Here is a 23,839-nt window from a genome sequence, read left to right on the forward strand (position 1 = left end):
TTTACATTTAGTTTGTCACGGTTCCACAGATAAATATTACGGAAATAGCCAAACTAGTAGCTCACAAAGCATTGCACATTAAAAAGGTCTTAAAAGTAATTAGATTGTCACAGAAATGTGCAGATATCCTGTACACTACAGTATGTTGGTTTATATACTGTTGAGTGAGAACACAATGTTGCACATTAAGCTTATCAACTGGGGACCCCCCAAAATAATTTGGGAACCACTGGTCTAAGCAGTCAGGAAAGTAACTTTCAATATATTAGGTCTGACTATTGAAATAAATACATACATAACCTATTGTTTTCAGTCTTGTCATGTTATTTTACAATACAAATTCACCATAGCCCTAACTTCCATGGGCTTTGACTAGATTCTAAAATGAAAATGCAGGCCTTGCAGTAGGCTACTGTTGCAGTAATTGCAACATCTTGATATGATGAAAGCTGAAAGAAAATAATCAACTTTCAATGTGATCTCACGGTTTGAATACAAGGGCTGGTGTGTTTAATTTAATAATACAGCATAGAAAAAGTAAACATGGGAGAAGCTCGCTTCTTCACACAGGAAGGAACAAACTCCCAAATGACAATACATCTGCAAATATATTTCAATTTAATAAAAAATATTTGGAATTAGATCTCGAGTAAAATAGCATAGTAAGACAAGACTGTTATTTTAGGATAGTAAATACACATGTTTAGAATGTGTATTTAATTACTTAATCATCTTTGTAGTCAAATTTAATTTGATTACATTTGGTATTTGTGTAAAAATGTGTACTGTAGTGATTATTATCACCATGGCATTTTGTCCGTGCTGAAGCTTACCCAGTTGGGTAAGCTTCAGCAAGGAAAAAATGCCATGTTTATCATTTTTTAGGTAGATAGAGAGAGAGAGAGAGAGAGAGAGAGAGAGAGAGACTGCATCCTATCATATGCATCCTATGATATGATGCTGCCTGCCCTCTAAGCAGCAAGGTTGCAGGTTAACCCATTGGTCAGATGACAAATACCCCCTAAAGTAGATACAGCTTTAGCTTACGCTGATTGGTTGACTGCCATATAACCCCATACGAATACAAAGTCACAGAGGTGACCAAGCAATGCAAGCATATCACTCTCTCAGTCCTTTCATCACACCTGTCACCCTGCACATTATAATATAGTTGGGTATTATCACCATTTTAATTACCTCCCATGTCACTGCCCTTTCCTATCTGCCTGCCTACTAGCCTACTAGCCAAGACTCCAGGACTGCTGAGGGAACAAGTGGTATTAAAGACTTTAATCCTGATGGATTAAGTATGAATATGCATAATTGTGTATTTGTTAAATTAATGCCAGGCCCACCATATTCATGTTTTGATCAGATATTTAAAAATCGCCTGCATGAGTTCTATTAGTGCTGTGTTCCCTGGTTCCAAACAGAATGTCCAATTTATTCACCTTTGACCTTCCAGTGTCCTCCTCATGGTACAGAGCAGTGGTTCTCAAACATTGTCCGGGACAGCCAAATTGATTTGGAAAGATCTTGTTCAACACTGAAACATTTTTGTTTCAACATTTTCAGAAAATACCATTTTTGCTGCAGGGAACCCAACGGAACCCCCTCTAGAACCCTTGGACGTCCCCAGACCCCACCTTGAGAACCAATGCTAGTATAAAGAGAACTGCTGCAGATAACTGCCAAGGGATGATCTTACATCTGCCCGGGTTGTGCAGATAAGATGTGGGGAAAAAATTGCGGCTGTTCTTCCTACAGTAAATTCCTACATTATATTTACATTTTTCAATCATAGCCAATCTACAAGCTCACACTGCGCCACATTTAGTGGTGTAAGCTTGTCGATCTTCTACTTTTGCTCCCGTTTTGTTTTTCCTTTGAACATCTTTTGATTGATTTTCGCCTATAAGGACATGCCCAAAATAGGGATGTCGGGTTGAAAGCGGATACTGAAAACGCCTGGCCCACAAAAGCACTTAGAAAGTTGAAGGGGAGTGCGTACTAGGTACTGAGCAGAATATTTTACGTTACTGGAGTATTTTAAAAGTTCTGTACTTTTCCTTCTACTCCACTACATCTCAGAGGCAAATATTGTACTTTTACTGCACTACAATTATTTGAAAACTTTAGTTACTATAGTTACTATGTAGATTAAATCATCAACACTTCAGCCCTATACATATTTGCCAATTTAAAATAGCCGGTCTACAAGTTCACAATGTGTCACGACGCGACCCATTGTGAGCTTGTAGATCTGCTATATTTAAAGGATTTGTATACATTTGAAAACTTGTGAAATGAGCACTTTTACTTTTGTTCCTTTAAGTATATTTTGATACTGCTTTTGTACTTTTACTCAAGTAGCCTACATTTTGAACTTTTACTTTTAACGTAGTATTTCTACATTGCAGTATGTAGAAAGGACATTGCAGAAGGGGAGTTTGTGTGTGTGTGTGTGTGTGTAGGCACTAGGCAGTCGGCTCTGTTCTGTGGTGCAGATGGAGAAGGGGAGGTAAACAGCTCTGTGGCTGTTCTTCCCTATAAAACACATCCAGACATCCTGTTCTGTCTCCTTGGTCTAGTCACAGTCGAACTGTATGGTGGCCTAAGACAAGCTACACAGCCCACACAGTAGAGAGCCAGATATGGCCCACTAAGTTTAACCACATTTCTCAGTGTTGAGGAAATCCCCTGACTTTGTCTAACACGAGGAGGGTTTTGTTAACACGGTGGGAGAGGTTACTTACTTCCCAAATGTAATGTAATGATTCCTGTTATTCATAACAATAATAATGATCATCATCATCTCTTAATAAAATATTGGGTAGGTCTACCTATACAACAAATGACAGAAGTGCCCATTTTGGAAATCTGATGCAACAGCTAGGTGTTATTTTAGTTTAAAATTATTTTAGCATTTGTTTCACCTATAGGCCTACAGGATCAATCCAGCACTTTTCACTGACTTTTTGCCTGATAATTATGAGTATGACACATAAGACACCTGGCTATTTACAAAATATTTAGCAAGAGACTTTTCTTACCGTTCCAGCCACAATTCCTTAGCTCATGCTGCCCTCTAATGGTCAGTTCTGGTATCGTCTTAATGTAAGTCTTTCATAGACCAACACTAGAAATGAATACTGGTATGCACAGTAGCAATCCTGCAAACAGGCAAAACATACAACATACATATTTAAACATACATATTTATATCTATCTCCCCCATAAATAATATCTATCTCCCCCCCCCCCCCCCCCCCCCCGCACACACACCACAGACTTTAAGTTAACCACTAACTTGAAGAAAATGGGTCAAAGTCAACCACTTAAACCACTTTGTTAACGGGGATCTCCTGCGAGTTTGTACTTTTACTCCTTTTCCTTTTTTCTCTTAAGTCTTTGCTGAAAATAGACATTCTACTGCAGCTTGTACGTGACACAGCATGTACAGCAGCTATTTTCACCAAACATTTACTTTTATTTTCGGAGACTGTTTGTTAATTAAGAAATGCAGCCTATAGGAATGCTAGGTTCATGTGGTTAAAACATAACTAGGCCTATTGATTAAACCCTACTGATGTCATTTATTGGAACATTTGGCAATGATCTGAGATGTGGTCAACTTCGAGGAGGTAGAATGGGGTCTAATAGGAAGTCAGAGAGATAAACATCCTGCATTTCATTACTGTTTGAAACCACAAAGAAAGACTAAAGCTTAACCATGAAAACACTCTCTTGACTCAGTAAATTGGACCTGAGTTGGGTCTTGGACTGATGCTTTCCCTCTACAGTACACCATTGTTTTGCCAAATTAGTCACAACACAATGCGATCTGTTGACATATCTCAGATGCAGTTAAAATACCTGGTGGACTGGTAGATTTAGCCCAGGGCATTTTTCAACGCATAAGGTAGTTCTTTTGTTTTCCAAGGAAGCCAATGTATTCCATAATTCATGCTTGTATAGATCGGCAAAAAATGGATGCTGCATACGCCATGAGTGTCGAAAACCGAAAACAGATCTACAAGCTCACAATATGTCACATCATTGATCTCAACACACCAAGTGCATCCAACCAAAACTAATTTTTAAATTAATGTTTCTCGAATTAGAAATGTAGGGAGATTAATTGTGCAAAATATCATACAATTAATTACTTGATTGATTCCTCTTTGTTTTAAAAGAAAGCCAAAGCTTAACAAATAAATTCTGATGTCGCCGAGCTTAAGGAAATAAGACATCACAAACAGTAATGTAATGATTAAATACATTAGACACAGCCTGTCTCTGTGGAGGCCATCAAAGGCCAATATCATTGTTTATGAATAGATTAAAAGCCACATTGTATGCCTTTGGAAGAAAATATGGCAGGAAATGATTACTGTCTTTGAAAAACCATAACCATTCCTGCATAGCAAGCATACAAAGCACAAAGTGGGTTCAAATGTAATAGTTGAGCCAATTTTGTTCCAATCATCCAATCATCAGTTACATCTGACTGTATTACACTGAATAACACTCAAGATGTATCATCCAGTTTGCCCTCTGAAAATGTTTAGTTAACCAGCTATATACTTCGTCATACAAAGTATAATGGCTGAATATAGCAGTGTCACTTCATGACACATGAGCCTGTAGATCTGTTATTTTGTGAGCTTGTAGATCTGTTATTTTCTGTTGAAAGTGGTTAAAATGGCACAATGGACTCTGTTGAAAGGCCTACGTACTGGGATCGGCTGCTTCAAATCGTCTATGAAGAAGTGGGCCTTGGCAGATTATCGGCACCATGCGAGTGTGGCGATCCTGAGCAGACTTCCGAACACACAATCTCCTCCACCTGCTCCCTGTACAGACCATGTTCAGAGGCCGGCTTCTTCCAAGTGGGACCAGAGACGAGGGCGTGGCTGCATTGGACATTTGAAGATGATGCAATATACATGTACATTCAATATTCATGAGGTCTGCTAAGATGAGCTGCTACACCAAAATGCAACCGAGGTTTACTGATTCGGCAATAGCTCAATCATGGCTTTCAAACTACACCATAAAACCATTAATATCAAAGTCTGATTATAATGTTTTATGTCTTTTGAATGACTGCTGACTTGTAAGGACGTTATCCAACATTACATTCGGATACAGTAGATATACAGTAAAGAAGGGAAAACATAATGGTTTTGTACCAATAACCTCTGTATACATTCAATTGTTCTACAAACCATAGACGTTACATTCTACTGAAGGCTTAGTTGTCAATCTTCCTTTGGGTACAGTATGCAGTCCAATAAGTTAAATATATTTAGAGGACACATTCAATGCAACATCATACTTTTTGTTAGATACCTGTTGTTATGCACGTTTTTTGTTGTTATTTAGGAGACAGTAGGAGTAAAGTCCCATGGTTAAACTGCTGTACATGAACGAGATATAAACATGGCCTACTGTAGCATGAATACAGACAAAAACAAGAGACATTCCCTTCTGTTGACAAATCTCAGATGCAGTTAAAATACCTGGTGGACTGGTAGATTTAGCCCAGGGCATTTTTCAAAGCATAAGGTAGTTCTTTTGTTTTCCAAAGAAGCCAATGTATTCCATTTCATTTCAATACAGTATCAAAAGTGAACCTGCTTAACTTAAACTCTATACACTCAATTGACTATAGTTCCCCCCTTAATGTTTCCCTCCGCACCAAATCTCTTCACCGAAAACAGAAGACCGACAAGCTCACAACACGTCAAAATGAGTTGAAATGTTAATTGATAAAAAATAAAAATAAATAAAAACTAGGCCATGTTTTAAACACTAAATTCAAACAACAAACAACTTCTTAACGGTCAGCCAGTGAGTGAAGCAGAGAATTTCATGACGGTAAATATTAGATTATGAATTAAAAAAAATAAGTGAAACACACAAAAAGAAATAAATTCACAATATGTGAAACATATTCAGGGATTTACTTCCTTGGCCTATTGGCAGCATCCACAAGAAATATGGACAAAGTCAAAGACCTTCTACACCGTAAAAACTGTAAGTCGAGCAATGAGGCCAGAGCCTATCTCCTGTTTCTGCAGCGTGAGGCAGCTTTGATGTACAACCACTGGACATTGACGCTAGTATGTCGCAGGGAGTCATTGGGTCCCATTTTTAAAGTCTTTGGTATGACCCGGCCAGGGATCGAACACCCAACATCGCAGTCTCAGGGCGGACAGTCTAACCACAAGGCCACTGTGCTGGTAGCGTAAAAACTGTGAAATCTGGTAACTATTCCAAAATGAAACAAACGGCAGTATGCTTTGGAAAATGGTCGGCAGCAATGTCAAGCATACTGTTAGTTGTGGACAAGACAGACTGTCAGTATGGTGCTTTAAATAGAGTCACGGGTACATCACTCACACCAGAGTTTCTGTCAGGATATCTGTATTAACTGTTGATCTCAGTTGCCATATATGCCACTTCTCACTCTGGCACTGATCAGTGTCAAGGCCAGTCCTTTCTCCTGCCCCAGACACAGCCACAGGGTCCACAGTTTGGGAAGCGGGACTGCTCCTCTGGAGTGGCTGTTCAGGGACTTGTGGGCTCAGACCTCCGGGCTGGTGCATGACAAGGGACGGGCTAGAGTTAGACATACGTCTCTCTCTGAGAGGTTCGGTGTATTGAGGGTCTGTCCCGCCCTTGAGGGGAGCACTGTACGGGTGTCTCTCCCTCTCCGCTATGTCCTCCGAGCTGAATAGGCTGTGTAGTCGCTGAAGTAACGAGGAATCTGACTTGCGCTGTCCTCCTCTCCGTTCTTGGGGCGTACTGCTGCTGCGCGTCACCGGGAGGTGAGTCCGCTGTCCTGACACTGCCGGCGACGTCTGGGCTCGCCCGAGAGACAGCTTGCTGTGACTTTGGTGCCTGTTGAGCCCCTCTGACCGTCCATAGCACTGACTTTCCGACACATTGCCATGGGAACCTGAGCAAGACCATTCGTTTACTATCCTACCATCTCTACATTACCATCTACAACGAGTAAGACGCGCAAACGCGGGAAGCGAACGCAGCTCGTACATATTTGGGTTTTGGACGTATAGCTCCATATATGGGCACAAAAGGGGCCAGGTCCACAACAAACAAATCACTGGCCGCTTTTGTGCCCATATATGGAGCTGAGTGGCCTTGCCCCTTTTGTGCCCATATATGGAGCTGAGTGATTGCTGATGCAACACACTCCATATTTGGATAGCGGGACAGACACACGGACAGACAGACAGACAGACAGACACACACACAGACATGATCTGCTAGGTCTCATAGTAAGTGCTCACTGCGTTCGCAACAACATGAAAGGAGGATTCTATTACCGGTAAAGCTGTGCTGGTCCACAAAGTCTTGGCTGACATGCCAGGACCCCCAGAAACTGTCATTGTGGTCCTCTTAACAGTCAGAAACAAAAGGGAAGAAGAGACAGAACAAGTGATGCGTCAACATATTTAGCAATATACATATTTCAATACATTATATATCTTAGTTCTGTCTAATGCAAAATCATTCTGAGCTCACCCTTACCAATGGTCGGAGAGGTGCATGTATCTCCAGGTCTGTCTGTGGAATGGCCACTGTGTTTGTACTGCGCACGCAGTTTGAAGAGCCTGTCGGAGCTACTGTCAGGGCTACTGTCTCCTACACACCTGTACAGCAGGCGGTCTGACAGGACAGGAGAGCTGTTGTCATAAGGAGATACCTCTCCACTCGAGACTTTGTTGGAGTCACTTGATAAGCGTCTGTCGTCACTGAGAGAAAAGGACTCTTCTGTTTTCAGAGAGCCTGGGCTTCTGTAAAGACAGACAGACAGACAGACAGACAGACACGAAGGGTTCCATGATGCTGTACTGTAGGTACAGTAGGTACTCCTATATGGTTAGGGGTTTGGGGTTGGCATTCTGACTTACGAAAGCATACCACAAGGGGGCAGTCACAAGGTATAACCACTGACTTCTTTTAGACCAGTGGTTCTAAAAGTGGGGTCCACTTGACCCCAGGGGTCCTTGAGGGGGTTGCCAGCAAAATGTATTAATATAGCAATTTAAGCACTTTGACCTTATAAACACTGGCTATGCTAGCAGATCTACAAGCTACAAAACAATGATCTTGTTGTGATCTTGTACTGTAGATCTACAATTTTTTGAAATATATACATTTTTTTAACATTTTAACAACACAAATCTTGTATTTTGAAAGGGGGGGTTCCATCTGAAAAGAATACAAAATTCTTAATTTCGGGTTTGACATCAAAAAGTCTGAGAACCACTGTCAAAGACATGTATGCATGCAGCACAGACAGACAGACAGACAGACAGACAGACAGACAGACAGACAGACAGACAGACAGACAGACAGACAGACAGACAGACAGACAGACAGACAGACAGACAGACAGACAGACAGACAGACAGACAGACAGACAGACAGACAGACAGACAGACAAAGGGCAAAACTCACGAGTACTGAGAATCCTTCCTCCTCAGTAAGTAATCCACCACATCAGGATCGGTTTCCAGCAAGCTCATCAGAACCTCATTCTGCAGGTCAGCAGGCACCTGGAGAGGCCAGGAGAGAAACACAGCCTTCCATTGAACCTCGTAACAAGGGCAGACAGCAGCAAGGTTTGATTCCATGCCTTAATTGAGAATCAGACATCAAATGATGATAGGGGCGTCAAATACACTTGGTCCTTGATTCGGACCTTCTAAGCGAACTTTAGGTGTGAAAGTGCCCTAAGTTTCAGCTAATGTCTAAGTACAGTACCTCTGTATGCAACAGAGGCAAAATGATTCTGTGCCAATGCTGAATGAAATATATTTTTTGCCAACACCAATTTCTTCCTCATCAATTGCTCTGGATTTTCTGGTGAAGAGCAGAAACACATATACAGTCTAAGGTCACAGACAAACATTGAAATGACTCACTATTTATCTGTCACAGCCTGCAGCCAGGCCCACTCACTGAGCTCAACTTTACAAGGCTCAGTGGTGAAAAACAAATTGTGGGGATATATTAGCTTTACCGTAATGGAGCTTTGTATTATGGGAGACTATCTGAATGAGCTTAGTCCTTCTCCAAACTTATAAAGCCAATGTTGACATTTCATTACGTGGCTCCGCTCCATTAAGCTTGAGAATTCCCCATAAACGCTTTGTGAGATTTTATGCAAGGGAGAGGAGGAATGGCTATTGAATGCCTGTGTTCCCTCGTGTGTTCTGTGATTCTAATTCAAATGCAATTCATTTGGCACACCACGGCGCTCATTAAAGATAGCTTACCATAAAAAGAGTCCCGTGGGTGGAGATCATCCTTTGGACCACGCTGATAATGGCTGTGCTCTCCTCCGCGCGGGCAAAACTCTGGACCACAAACTCTTTGTCCGAGTTCTTTTGCTTGCGTAAAAGGTTAGGCCCAAAGATGGTGGCCAAGTTGAGAGATGTCATCTTGTTTCCGGAGTTCTAAACACAACAGGGTGGCAGGTTGACATGTTTGCTATGCACCCCTTCCATGGTGTGCTGCGGGATAGGAAGAGCACCTTCAGTCGTAGGCTCACACTCCCCCCCGAGGATGCACACGGAACGTTACAGACTTTCTTTTATGCCAACTGCTATCAGACTACACAATGCGAATGCATAAAAACTGCCTCCGGCCAAAATTGCATATGGTCCTTGGTGGTCCTGGTCTTGTGTGATTATGTCTATTTGTGTCTGTTTTGTGTTCTTCTGTCTGTCCAGTAGTTTTAGCTTTTATGCGTCACATTATGCTGTTGTAACACTTCAATTTCCCCTCGGGGATTAATAAAGTATATCTCATCTCATCTCACATGTTCACACAAACACTACAGTACAACACAAAACACTAACTCATGAAATGTATTATTAGACAGGTCATGAGTTAGTGTTTTGTGTATGGTTGCGTTGTATGAATGGTGTATGTAATCTATCCATAAATGCATGTCTGTCTGTGTGAGTGTAATCCTGGCCTGCGGGGAGAGTCTCTGGCGCATGCCCGAAGTGCACCCGAATTTCAGCACAGCTTCTAGACACTAAGCTAACAATAGAAATTATTACGCTTGAATTTATCTAACTTTGATGTTAGAGCAAACATTTCTGGGGTTACCCTCAAATTATGTTGAAGGACAATAATTAGGAAGCTTACTGAAGGTGGCTTTGGACAATCTTTTTTAAAGAATGCTCTATTTTTCTGTCAATTTGAACAAATAGCATAAAAACTGAAATGCAGCCAAAAACAACTCTACAGTATGCGAACGTTCAACGAATAATTACAATATTATTGTTGCTGAATTGTTCACCTATTATGACATGCCCAGAATAGGGACACTAGGGTTGTTTAACCCATTCTGACCTGAGATCAGATTCATAACGAGGTTTCCACTGGACACACACTGGTCTGATGAACCCATTCTGACCTGAGATCAGATTCTAAAAATGTCAGTCGTTCTTCGAATTTTCAAAAATAGCAGACCTACAAGCTCGTATCGCGCCACTCGGTGGCGCGATATGAGCTTGTAGATCTGCTATTTTTCAATAGCTAAAGCATAACATGATGCCAACACCAAAATGGGTGCCCGGTCAGAATGGGTTAAGAGTCTGAGTGGACAATAGTCTTTCAGGACGCCACAGACCGCCTTCTCCCAAACAACCAGAAAATGGTGGGAATGTGCACCCGTCATGTCCCTCCAGGTAATGTGCACCAGAGTCCTGCAACGGGTCGGATACCCGCGATACCCCGTGAGTACCCGAGTTTGACGGGTGGGACAATATACCTTTATAAATCAACGGGTACGGGTACGGGCGGAACGCAACGCAACGCGGGTGGGTGACCTTTTTTAATCAGCGGACTGCACAATGTTATAAACAGCAGCGGAGCTGGGGGTTTTCCTCAACAGCGGAAACAAGTTAAATCCGTCACATGCCCAAGGAATCGTCAGTGATGTCACATCACTGCCGATTCCTTCATAATGGCGTTCTGTTTCTGCTGCTGTGCTTCCCTGTGCTACTTCCTTGTTGCATAACAGTGACATCACGGCCGAATCCTTGCTTCCTTATCGTAGCATTTCACGTGTGGAGTTTATTTTTTATCACCAGGCTGCAGCCTGTACTGTAGCCTATATTTCCTTTCGCGCTGATGAAACACCAAGGGATTATAATGCCAACATTCAACACAAGCTGTAAAGCTAACCCAGGAAATGTTGGCCTAATGCGTCACTCTGTCTAAGTGTAAATAAAGTTTTAAAAAGATTAGCCTGATGAGTGATGGCCATGTTTGAAACAGCCTTGGATCAAGACGGTCGACTCATCAGGCTAATCTTTTTTTTATCATCCTCTCCTTGTTGATATATTATGCCAATATGCCATTTAGGTCAAAATCATGATATAACTTTATGTTGTGATAATAAGCAGCAGTAGCCTCAGTTAACTACATGTCTTCCGTTCCGTGTGCAACACGCCCACCACCACACCACATGCGGTGTTGGATGAAATAAAGTCAATGATAGCTATCGGTGTCTGTGATACGAACGGGTAACGGGGCGGGTAACGGGTCCATTTTTTGATGGGCGGGACGGATCTGGTTTCGAGTTTTATATAAATCACGGGTAACGGGCGGGTTGCGGAACTGATGATTGACGGGTGGGGCGGGTACGGGTATCGAAAATTGGACCCGTGAAGGACTCTGATGTGCACCCGTCATGCCCCTGTCCCCATGTTCACTGCTCCAGTAATCCTACACTCCTGGCAAAGACAAAACGTAGTTTTTATCACTGTGCGAAATAATTAATCTCTACTTTGGCAAGAGTTTGTAACTAAGTGATCAAAGAGTAATTGACACTAGGGCTGCAAGGGATGCACACGCAGATCCGACACACCAAAGATCCGCCATGTGGGAACAACGGTCAGACATGCGGTCGAACATGCGCTGCTCCGTGCTTGCGGTTAGGGTTAGGTTAGGTTGTCGGTCTGGTTGACACTCAGACCAATAGTATGTCGGAACTAAAGCCTGTACCTGGGCTTCAACTATCGATTATCTTCTTAGCGAATATTCTATCGATAACTTTTTCAATAATCTAATAATCAGTACATTTTGGATAACCACTTCCTTTTTTACTTCGTCTTACAACGCAGTGTTTTTGATAATTGATTATCTTTTTAATCGCCCACCTCTTGTCCGTCGCTGTCGAAGCTATCCTGGGCGTGCGCGGCCACGGTGGACAGGAAGTGCAGGAGACGCTGCAGCGTGTCACTGTTGCAAGGTGGAAGCAGGTACATCAGCAGCTGGAGCGCCATCTCCTGGTCAGACCAATCCAGCACTGCAGAGGAAGAAGAACCCCATCAATACTAAGCCAGACACAAACAATGTCAATGGGCTCTATGCACACACGCCGTTTTGGAAAGAACTTCGGCCCCCTTCCCTACTTCCTTCACAGGTGTTACCGATGATACTATTGAAGGCTCTGTTCCATTCTGCTCAAACAGGCCTGTTGTGGCGCTCTGCGCCTTTAACACTCTCCTACGTCACGTGCCCGTGCACTACGAGAATGAATGGACGGAACGGGAGTGCGCTTCGAGGAGTTTGCTGTTGACACTGACAGCTGTCAACTCGGCTGTCCGCTGGTCGTGTCCGTGTGTAGCCTACCTCTGGCTTGTGAGAGACAAACAGTCCGTAGTTTGTAGCCCGCTGTGGGACTAGTCAACACTCAACACCACGCCATCCAAGAAGTGAGTGTTAGTCATTTCCCCGACGGAGCGTGGCTGCTCGTCCGACGGCCGGTTTCCGCTGGCAACGCTGACAACACTGTGTGGTTCATCCCGGATGGTTCGATGAGGAAACGCTAACCGTCATCAACTGTCAGTAAGGGATTACACAGCGCTCTGACCGTGACTGTCTGACGTTCTGACTGACTTGTTCTTTTATTTGTTTGGGGGAACATTCATTAAATCTGATCTGATCTGATACTGGTGTTGGGTGCCTGAACATTATTTGTGCGTCATATTGGTTCACACGTGAGTGACGTGGGAACTGAACATTGTCTTCAAGAAAACATTTGAACAATACAATACAATACACTGCTCACTGGTAAATGAAGTCCTCTGTCTGTGCGTGTTTCCTTTATGATTCTGTATGGTATTATTGTGTGTACTGTTTGTTCCAGGGGTTGATATATTTATTTATCTATCCCTTGTACGGTGTTTGGGGCTGTTATTATTTTACCTCATTTGTCAGACTGGGTCTCTGACTGGCACCCCGACGCGAGCTCGCCCCAACAAACCGCTACACTGTATGGGTAGGCGACTCTGAGGCCCTCATTTATCAATAGAGTGTAAAATCTGCCACAGATTCGAGTGCAGGTTTCGTAGTACACCCACGTCGCCACGGCATTTATAAAGTATTCGCAAACAGCTGATCCTTCCTTAATTTCGTTCTGACGTTAATAAATGTGACGGCTGAAATCTATCTGGCACGCCCTATGAAATCAAGCCTCGCCCTCGTTTTTGCGACCTGAAAACGGCAATACGTTTCCTGAAACCATGGTAACATGAAAAAATAGGTTTCTCCCGTGCCTTGCTGCGCCTCACCCCCCTCTCTCATATGCACGCACAGACGCACAGCACGCACACGCAACTTGCAAGCTGCCCAACTAACTGGTGTGTTGTTAAATAAATAAAAAAAGAACACCTGCATGAATTAAATAAAGTTGTAGGCCTACCCTGTCTGTTTCTCCTCTCGCTTCCCTTATTGCTGCCCGCCTCACGGTCCTCACCCCCCGCACGCCACGCACGCACGCACATATCGCAATTTGCAAGCAACTTTCACTGTGTGTTGTTAGTTGTATATTAAATTATTAAAGTATTTTTAATTTAATATACAACAAGATATATTAGTGAACGAAAACCTGAACCTGAACCATAATTAAATAACAAATAGGCACACACACGAACGGTGACACGCTGCTGTTTTGCAGGTGCTCCTCCTGTCCTGTCTGTCTGTCTCTCTCTATCACTGTGGTCCGTCCGTGACCAACTGCATGCACGTTCGACAGTCTATTTAGATTGCCTCGCAGTCGCTGCAGTGGCTGCAGGACTGTCAACTGTCAATTATATTAATGTGCAGCCAAAATATATGGTAGGCCTACTGGTGGTGGTGGGCTGACTGGCTGGGTTAGCCTATACCTATCGCCGATGCGGTTCCCATGCACTTGCCCTGGGCTGGCACGGCACATTTGACATTCCAGTGACACGTCAGGTTTATTAAACGAGGAGGAGATTGCATATACCGTAACTCCAGAAAGACTAGTGCTGTTGGCCTGCTGTAGATTACAGTATATAGGCTACCCATGCATGTTGGGACTCTCCGCAGCTGCATTGCAACTTGCTACTTTCCAACGTCATGGAAATATTCCAGCACAGACAGCCCAAATCCGCATGTATGCGCTCATGCAAAACACTGTTTAAATGGCTTAAATCAAGCGCGATTTTAATTGTAAAGTTGGAAAGCTCCTACAAATTTCATATGACACAAAGACACATCTTGTAGGTCTATTCCTTTTTCTTTTCTTTTTCTTTTTTACATGTGTAGCCCATATACATACAGTTTTATATTAACAGTTTAGGAGTGAATACATATGTTTCATGCCTTTGGCAGCCTCTCAGCTGGTCAAACAATGCTGCTCCGCCGTTCTACGACAGAAAAACAAGCGTAAGCAAGCTCACGAGCAGACGTGGGATTTGAACATGGTCAAGTTCAATTTCAAGCTTTGCCGGAAATGGTTGGCGTACGCACGGTTGATAAATGAGGGCCTGAGAGTGTAAGGGTCCATTTGGTTCCATTTGTACACTCTCAGTTATTGGGGTATCATCGTTAACACCTGTAGGGAAGTGGCCGGAAGTAGGAAGAGTTATTCTGTGTGCACATAGCCCATTCATAGTACAATATGTGTATATATGTTTGTTCTTTTCAAGTGCGCATATGTGCATAAAGATAAATGTCTAAACAAATAAAAAAGAAAATAAATTATATTATCACTGCAAAATCGACAGAGAGAAATTTGGTCAAAATTACCGCAATATATGTGGTCCTATCACCCAGCCTTGTGTGTATGAATGTGTGCGTGCGTGTGTGAATGTGTGTGCGTGCTCACTGCTCACTAATGGTGTTGATGAAGGCAGTATACAGCTCTCTGGTCAGCAGTGGGTCCGCCATGTCCCTGAGGAACTCTTTGAGCAGCGAGGCCACATCGTGGACACTGTGCTCCTCGTCCAGATGGACGTCCAATCCCTGGTCAAACTCCTCACGGAGCTGTGGTCAACACATTAAGTACAAATGGTTAAATGCACAACTGGTATGATCCCTTTAAATACTGTATACGGTTTACATACTGAATGCAACTCAGGGGTGGACAACCTTATAATAGGTCATGTAAAAGTAATGCAAAAATAATGTATGGGATTTTAAAATGCTGATGACAGCACTTGATCCAGTTTCATGTAGGGTAAACATATACAGAATACTGCTGTCTGGTCCCATCTTGTCAACTGTGGTTGAAAAGTAGCAGTGGCCTAGTAATGCACGTGGATCAGTGATATGCTGCCAGGGTCATTCCTGTTAATTCACACTGCTCCACTCCACATATGATTCATTCACATTCAGGCCACAGTATACTATGAAAGGTTGTTTTTGTCTATGTTTTCAAAGTGCTACTGTACGTGATCAACCAAAAAGCCCCTCAATATCCACCGATTGATCTTAAACACCTGGTTGCCCACACCCCTGAAATAAGAGTATGTCAGCAGGAAACCTACCTGTCGCACTCTCTTCTTAGAACTCCCAACACGGAAAATGCCAACCGTCTGCAGGCCTAGGGACAGTGTACATACACAGTATACTATTTAGGTGGTGATGCCGTTTCAAAATGCGTATGATGAACAACACCACACGCCCATTAGCCACATTAACCCTGGCATCCTTATTTTGGGCATGTCATTATAGGCAAAATTCAAGAATGTTCAGTTAGCAAAATTGCAAATGTATAAGCTTGTGGGAGCATTTTACATGTGAGTTTGTAGATTGGCAATTTTGGCTGTGCAACACCATCGTACAACGGAGGCATAATCAGGCGTAAGTGGTTAATGTTGAACATACTGTACAAACTACACATTTGTTATTGAATTATATGTTATCTTGCGGGTGCCAGCTGCAATGGACGGCAGGCTAGACGTCATTAAACAGGGCTAGTCTAGGGCGAATGTAGTATTCTTACAGACGCTTAGTCATTTTCAACTTTGATGATGCGTACCGTATTTCTCCAGGTGCTGACAGCAGTTGTCCACCACGCGGGGCACCTGTCTGTAAATGGGGTTGAGGCTCAGCTTCTTGTCGCGGCGCTTGTTCCTGTTGCCGGCCGCCTCGGTGGGCAGCGACAGCTGGAGGGCCTCCAGGAGCCGAGACTGGTTATCATCGAGGTCGGTGATGCAATCCACAGACACCCCGCCCTGCCAGAAACAGACGGGTGAAGACGGTACAGTCACGCAGGCCTGGTAAACAGTCATGCGGCTGCAAGTGATAACACATGCTGCAGCGGTGTGTGTGACGGCCGAGTGAGCTTCCAGTAACAAGATGAACACAGTATATGTGCCAACGCCGTCACAAATAATCACAGGGAGCCAGTAGCCTCTGCCACCTGGATCCCAATCCAATCCAATCCACTTTACTTTATTTATAAAGCACATTTAAAACAACAGTGTTGAACCAAAGTGCTGTACCAAAAAGAGAAAGAAAATCACAGTGTGAACTGAGCGGTGAAACTAAGACATCAATACACTCACTATGTGACTGTATGTGACAGCAATGAATAATAGGATGGCCCAAAACTTCCTACAGCTCAATGTCAACAAAACAGAGATTAGTCATATGAAAGCCCTGAAAGTATTGCCAACGTCATTCGGCTCTCTCTAGGCCCATTGGCCTCTAATATAAATGACTCAGCTAGACATCTGGGTGTCTTCTTTGACAACCACATGAACCTTGAGTCCCAATGTAAAGAAGGTCACCCAGTCCTGTTTCTTTCACCTACGCAACATTTCACAAATCAAACCAACCCTCACTTCCCGTTCCCAAGACCTCGAAAAAAATCATTCACGCTTTCCTCTCTTCCTGTCTTGATTATTGTAATGGATTCTACACCACCCTCGGCCCCTTCTCAATTCATACACTACAATTAGTACAGAATACACAAACTGCAGATCTCACATTACACCAGTGCTTGCTGCACTCCATTGGTTGCCCGTTAAATCCAGGATCGATTTCAAAATTCTTCTAATAACATACAGTATAAGGCATTACACGGGCTGGCTCCACTATACTGTACATCTCCGAACTACTGCATGCAAAGCCAAATACGAGATCTCTCAGGTCATCTGATGAAGGCCTTCTGATTATTCCTGCAATAAGTCTGTCGACTGTTTTAAGAACTTGGTAAAAACGTACTTATTTCGTAAGGATTTTGATGTGTTTTACTGTTGACCACTGTACAGCACTTTGTAACATTGTATTGAAAGGTGCTTTATGAATAAAATGTACGTACTTACTTTACATTTATTGTTATATTTACTGTACTGTACTCTGATTATTTTTGGAAAGAATCTTTGAGAAATGACAGAGTTACTGCGTGGGGGTGGAGGCACCGCTCAAAAATACTAAATCAAAATACACCGCTCAAAAATACTAAATCCCTGGAGCTGCGTTGCAGATTAAGTCTAATTTATGCTTCAACGAAGCATAAATCAGATCTTCTACAGGGGGTCTGGGGGCAGCAAAAAGCCTACAGTATGTTACCCTTCTGCGGGTCCTCGGTGCTGCCTCCGGCGTGCTGGGCAGGGGTGAGTCGTTGGGGGTCTCGGAGGTGGAGCTGAGGGAGGAGTTGCTGCTGGAGAGGTCCTTGTTGTTGTTGGCCCTCTTGGAGGCAGACGTGAGCTGCAGGAAGGACAGCATCAGGTCACTGGGGTCCCTGTGGCCCTCCCGCTGGTGCTCGTGGCGCTGCTTGTGCGCACAGTCATTGGATATGACCTGTGAGAGCGCTATTCCAAACGCCTGAGGCAAAGTGTCTGTTGTGGGGGAGCGCAGGGAGACAAGAAGAGTTCATAGCACTGCATCTGTTGACCAGTGGTGGGTGGAAAGTACATTTACTTAAGTACTATACCAAGTACAATTTTTAGATATTTGTGCTTTACTTGAGTATTTCCAATTTCCAATATATTGTACTTTTACTTCACTACATTTATTTGAAAACTTTAGTTACTCGTTACTTTGTAGATTGTGATTATTATAACAAAACATACATTCAATTTGATGCTAAGGACGAGTATACTCGTCCTATCAAATGAAAACGCTTGGTGCTCAGGACGAGTACAGTTGTTCTAAGGCGTTTAGGCTTCACTATTTTACATTTCTAGAATCGGCCCTGGTTGCTAGGCCCGGTTACTAGGGCACCGCCCGTCGTGTTTGGGGGCAGGCGCATACATACAGTATAGTACTGTTTTAACTGCAAGTTTTTCGGCAGATTGCCGAGGTTCAGGTCTCATTTCTAGTGGTGCCTTGCATGGTTTCCGCTGCCATCGGTGTGTGAATGGTTGAATGTAATGCACAATCTATGTAAAGCGCCTTGGATAAAGGCGCTATATAAATGCACCATTTACCATTTACCATTTCTGATTTTACACTGCATCGCGATTACAATATTTACGTTTCTGGAGAAAGATAGCTAGCGTGGGTTAGCTAACATTAGCTTCTTCTGCTTTTTTGGTTAACGAAAAAACCGTAGTGCGTCAGAAAAATCTTTTCCACCTCTGCTATTGAGCATCTTACACAAGGTCAATGCCAACTTAGATAAAAAAAAAGAAAAAAGAAACGTTTGGCTGGATGCAGGAAACATGTTTAAACATGTTTATTATTATATGTGTGGTTTGTGAGAACCCTAAAGTGAGAATGAACGATATGCCCCCTTAACATCGCCGGCAACAACTGCACAGCCGAACAAAAAAACAATATGATCCGACCACCGCATATCCAATTTCCAGCGTCAGAGGGAACACACATACTTTCTGATATGTGTCTCTGTAAACACAGAGCAAAGAGGAAGGGGGCTGACCATGCCTTGAGGACAGGACTATGACGACGGGGCCACCTCTCAAGATTGTTTTTGTTATTCCCTCGACCGCCCCCCCCGCTGACAGAGAAACCCCACATTCCTGCCCGCGTTGCATTGTAGCCAGTGGGCTGAGGAGCGTGGTAGCTCCGGCCAGGCCAGCATGCAGCCTCTGAAGGATACTTGACTGTATGTTTTCACTCTGTGGGTATAAACAGCGGAGTGCGTCTGCTCCAGTGAGCGCCACACACAGTTCCCTCCGGACGGATCAAAGAGTGCCTTTTCCCCACTGTCAACGGCTTGACCAGGCGGAGAGTGTGAGAAAACAAAACCCAGCTGGACGGGGGAAACAAGCAGTGGCGGAAAGTAACTGAGTACATATACCTAAGTACTGTACTTAAGTACAATTTTGAGGTATTTGTACTTGCATACTTGAGTATTTCCAATTGCCAGTATTTTTACTTCTACTCCACTACATCTCAGAGGCAAATATTGTACTTTCACTCCACTACATTTATTTGAAAACTTAAGTTACTAGTTAATTTGTATATTTTCATTATTATTGCAAAACATACAGTAACCACTTCAGTCCCATATACATTTCGGCCGATCTACAAGCTCACAATGTGTTGCGATGCGACGCAAGCTCACAATGCATTGTGAGCTTGTAGATACGGTAGGCAATTTTCAAATTATTTGAACTACTTTTGGTACTTTAATTACATTTTGTACTTTTACTACAGTAAAACATTTTGTACTGAATTTTGTACTTTTACTTGTAGTACAAAATGTGAGTACTTTTTCCACCACTCTGCCTGAACAAGACCCAGCTGGACGGGGGACACAAGGGTCCGGCAGGACCTTGTCGCTATCCCACCATCCTAAAAGCGGCTGTGTTTATCTTCACTGGGTTGGAAAGACTAACAATAATATTATCACGGACTGCGTCGTGTAGGCCAGTCTTATCGGTCCGTGAGGAAAAGTAGCACAAAGGATTTCTCATCACTGCCATTACATCATGGTGTAAACATGACGATGATGAATGTCATATTGAGATGCACCGTGGGCATATTGGTGTAAAGGAGTCACACCAAGATTCCCATTACCTTTGTCTTTGCTCTTCTCTTTGGATAATGAATCCAACTTTCTCCGAAGTGACTTCTTACGCTTGTGGCAATCTGAAAAGAGACAAACGGCTTTAATAAAACATGCATACACAGCTGTAAATAACGACACTATTATCTTGTCCTACCTTCCCAAACTGTAACACAGAAAGCAAGCCAAAGCAGGCAACCCAAATGTAATTCATGTCAAGAGATGAAAACCTGGAATGTGAATCCAAATTTATAGTGTATTTATATAATGTTAGTACCTGAATAAAGGCATGCCCGTGCATACCTTGACCTAGATCCTTATTCAATAGGAATCCACATGTACTGTAATTCTGCAAACTGTTAATAAATATTTCAATCAATCAATCAAAATGGTTAAGTTATGAAACCTACAACTGCTGTTTCAAAAGACACTGGAAGAGAAAGTACACACAGCCCCCGCACCTTCCCCCCCCTCCCCCACACCTCCTACCTCCTACCCACCCACCCAGACCACACGCAAGCACGCATGCACCACACACATGTTTTTGAGCAGTGCCTAACAGCTCCAATGACCGGCCGCGTGTGTGCATGTCTTCATGTCTGTCAGTCTGTTTAGAGTACAAACAGCTGTAATACCACTGGCAGCCAGCCAGCCTGCACTGCTCAGTTCACATAGGTGTGATATATATTATTTTTTTTATAACAAAAAAATCACAAATCACAAAGAAGCTGATCTACAAGCTCACAATGAGTTGTAGATTGGCTAGTTTGGGCTGGTTTCAGCATTCAACGCCAACGATCGCACGGCGAATTATGGACCAGGCTTAAATGAGGTTTCATGTATCATGTGAACAGCAGAAAGCGAAGCTCTCGCCAGATGAGGAAACGTGATGACTGAGGAAAAGGCTGACATGAAACAGATCGCAGTGAAGAAAGACAACCTCACTCCATGAAAATAGGGCTGAGACACAAGGGTTCAGCAATGCAATCTATCGTCTATCGCCCAGCGAATAATGTGCCTTTCAAGGTGGAAAAAAAAGAAAAAAAGAAAATCCATTTGCAAATTTCACAATAAAACCAGCAGGACTGGAAGAGTTTCACTCAGGTTTGTCAAGGCGTGCTGTGACAAGCTCGTGAAACACTGACATGCACTAAATGGAAAATGGTTGTATAGGGAAGGGGACAAGTGACAGGGGTGTGCTTTGTTTGTATGTGTCTGTGCACAGTAGAACTGTGAGTGTAAGAATAAACCCACATGGGAATATACTGGGGTCTCTCAGGGTAAAAGCTGCAATCCTATCATGTCCTACCGGGAATTTCGAAACGTTGTCTCCCGGAAAACAGAACAAATCTCTACCCCTCAGCCAAGAGGCAGTCCCTGCTTGGCATGGGGGGATATTTCACTTATGAGCTTGAGGCAGTACTGCTTTACAACCAGTAGGTATCCTATCTATCTGACAGCAGGGTCTAAAGTTTTCAATGGAAGAGTAGGGAAGGAGACCACCTCCAGCCACTGCAGATGTGCTAGCTGTATTAACATACTCTACCATATACTGTATAGATTGTTTAAAATAACAATGCGTTCATTCAAATAAGCTTCTAGGGGTTTTCAAACTGGTCGTCCGTGGACCACTGGTGGTCCATGGATGATTGATTGATTGATTGAAAGGATAAAGCCATAAAAAGCACTAAGACCATTTTCAATTCATCAAAACATTCCTAAGCCATTAATTCAATGATGACCAGCTGGGTGGCTGACTCAATTGAGTCTCCTGCTGGAGACTCCACCGGTCATCTAATTGGCTTTTTGTCACATTCCTAAAATGTGGATTTTACAGTGAGTGAGTTGGCTACAGTATATGTGAGTGCAAGAGTGGGTGCATAAGTTCACCATGCACGCACACTCGCACACACGCGCACACACACACACACACACACACACACACACACACACACACACACACACACACACACACACACACACACACACACACACACACACACACACACACACACACACACACACACACACACACACACACACACACACACACACACACACACACACACACACACACACACACACACACACACACACACACACACACACACACACACACACACACACACAAACAACCTTTAGGAAAGGTGATCTGGCAGCCCAGGTCGCAATCCTGGAGCAAGCGGCTGAAGGCGACATCCTGGAGACGAACTCGCTCCAGCTCAGAAAGGCTCTGCAGTGGAACCGGCTTCAGGCCCACAGTACGTCCTGACGCGCTGTTCCACGTGAAATCACCCTGAGGACAGACACACACACACACACACACACACACACACACACACACACACACACGTTAATTTGCATTTTGGGGACATTGCAATAGCTTACATTCATACCATATCTCCCTAACATTCACCATAACCAGCTAGCGCTAACCCTTATCCTACTGTATCTATCTATCTATCTTAACTATACATACTGTATAGTTCTTAATCCTATTCAACTGGAATGAAATCAAATTTCGATCACCAATTTCCGCTCGGCGCAAGATTGCGCAAATGGGCAGCGCCGTTATAATTGCTATCTTCCAACCCGACACAGTTGCCATTTTTGGACACATCGCCCACGTTGTCTAAATACCAAGTAATGTTGCACCTATTTAGCACCAATGGGCGTGTTGGTCTTAAAATCAGGTGTGGTCTTGGGCTATTAGGGCACAAACACTGTATCTTAAGCATAGATTTAGCGTTTGGCATTTACACCAGCTTTTAGTTAGTCTTAACTCACACAGTGCACAGTGACAACACAGACATTTCCTTACAGACAGGCCCAAAACACACCCATGACTTAATACCGTTTGCTAGCGCTGGTCATAACATGCCACCTAACTTCCATGGACACACCACCAACGCATCTTGCGCCTTGCGTTCTGCTCTGTGCACCATAGATCGTTAGTTTAAATAGTCCATTGATGTTAGCCTGCCACCTTTGTACTGTACAGTACATCATCTTGTTTATGTAATCTAACAAATGTTTTCTGTTTCTGTTTCTGAAACTGTAAAACATGTATTATTGTCATTATTGTTATTATTGAAACAAGCCAAGTTTATTTTAGCAAACCTTGTATTCTATTGTACTCTACTTCCATGTTTTTGTCTATAGTGCAGCAGACCCCAAGTCCATAGGGATATCCCTTTGGTCTAGTGGTTAAGATGTTGGACTTCCACGTGGGAGAGTTCAAATCCAAGGCGATACATATGCAAAATGAAGTATTCAATCATGAGAATGATTTTCCATGGCATAATTTTTTGTGTGTGGAAGTTATAATACGGTATATAGTAACAAAAGCTAAAGCATAATCTGGTCAGATGTTTTGTGGGAGAACTGATCTCACCCATCACACATCTTCCAATGTAGCAAACAGATGGACGCAATATACAGTACACAGATTGAATGGAAATTGTAAGGATAAAATAAATAAATAAAATAACAAACAAAAAAAGCAGAATGATAAATGTATTAACTGATTAATTCATTATATGAGCTAAA

At 43.1% G+C, this 23,839-nt stretch overlaps 1 protein-coding gene across 2 annotated transcripts in view; it reads right to left on the bottom strand.

The window, feature by feature from the left end:
- Positions 1-5,115: 5,115 nt before the first annotated feature.
- LOC308330573 (rho GTPase-activating protein 6) overlaps positions 5,116-23,839 on the bottom strand; it is a 38,742-nt gene continuing 20,018 nt past the window's right edge. For both annotated transcript variants that reach the window (XM_080785498.1, XM_080785499.1), the window contains exons 2-13: positions 22,427-22,586; positions 20,302-20,373; positions 17,887-18,155; positions 16,349-16,544; positions 15,855-15,910; positions 15,201-15,351; positions 12,216-12,364; positions 9,315-9,494; positions 8,494-8,591; positions 7,561-7,826; positions 7,356-7,427; positions 5,116-6,967 (exon numbers count right to left, since the gene is read on the bottom strand). In XM_080785498.1, coding sequence (XP_080641624.1) covers positions 6,405-6,967; positions 7,356-7,427; positions 7,561-7,826; positions 8,494-8,591; positions 9,315-9,494; positions 12,216-12,364; positions 15,201-15,351; positions 15,855-15,910; positions 16,349-16,544; positions 17,887-18,155; positions 20,302-20,373; positions 22,427-22,586 — 2,232 coding nt within the window. In that variant the 3' untranslated portion in view covers positions 5,116-6,404. The remainder of the gene's footprint in view (positions 6,968-7,355; positions 7,428-7,560; positions 7,827-8,493; positions 8,592-9,314; positions 9,495-12,215; positions 12,365-15,200; positions 15,352-15,854; positions 15,911-16,348; positions 16,545-17,886; positions 18,156-20,301; positions 20,374-22,426; positions 22,587-23,839) is intronic.

This window comes from Protomyctophum bolini (genome assembly GCF_963924005.1).
Source record: "Protomyctophum bolini genome assembly, chromosome: 16".
Classification (NCBI taxonomy): Eukaryota; Metazoa; Chordata; class Actinopteri; order Myctophiformes; family Myctophidae; genus Protomyctophum; species Protomyctophum bolini.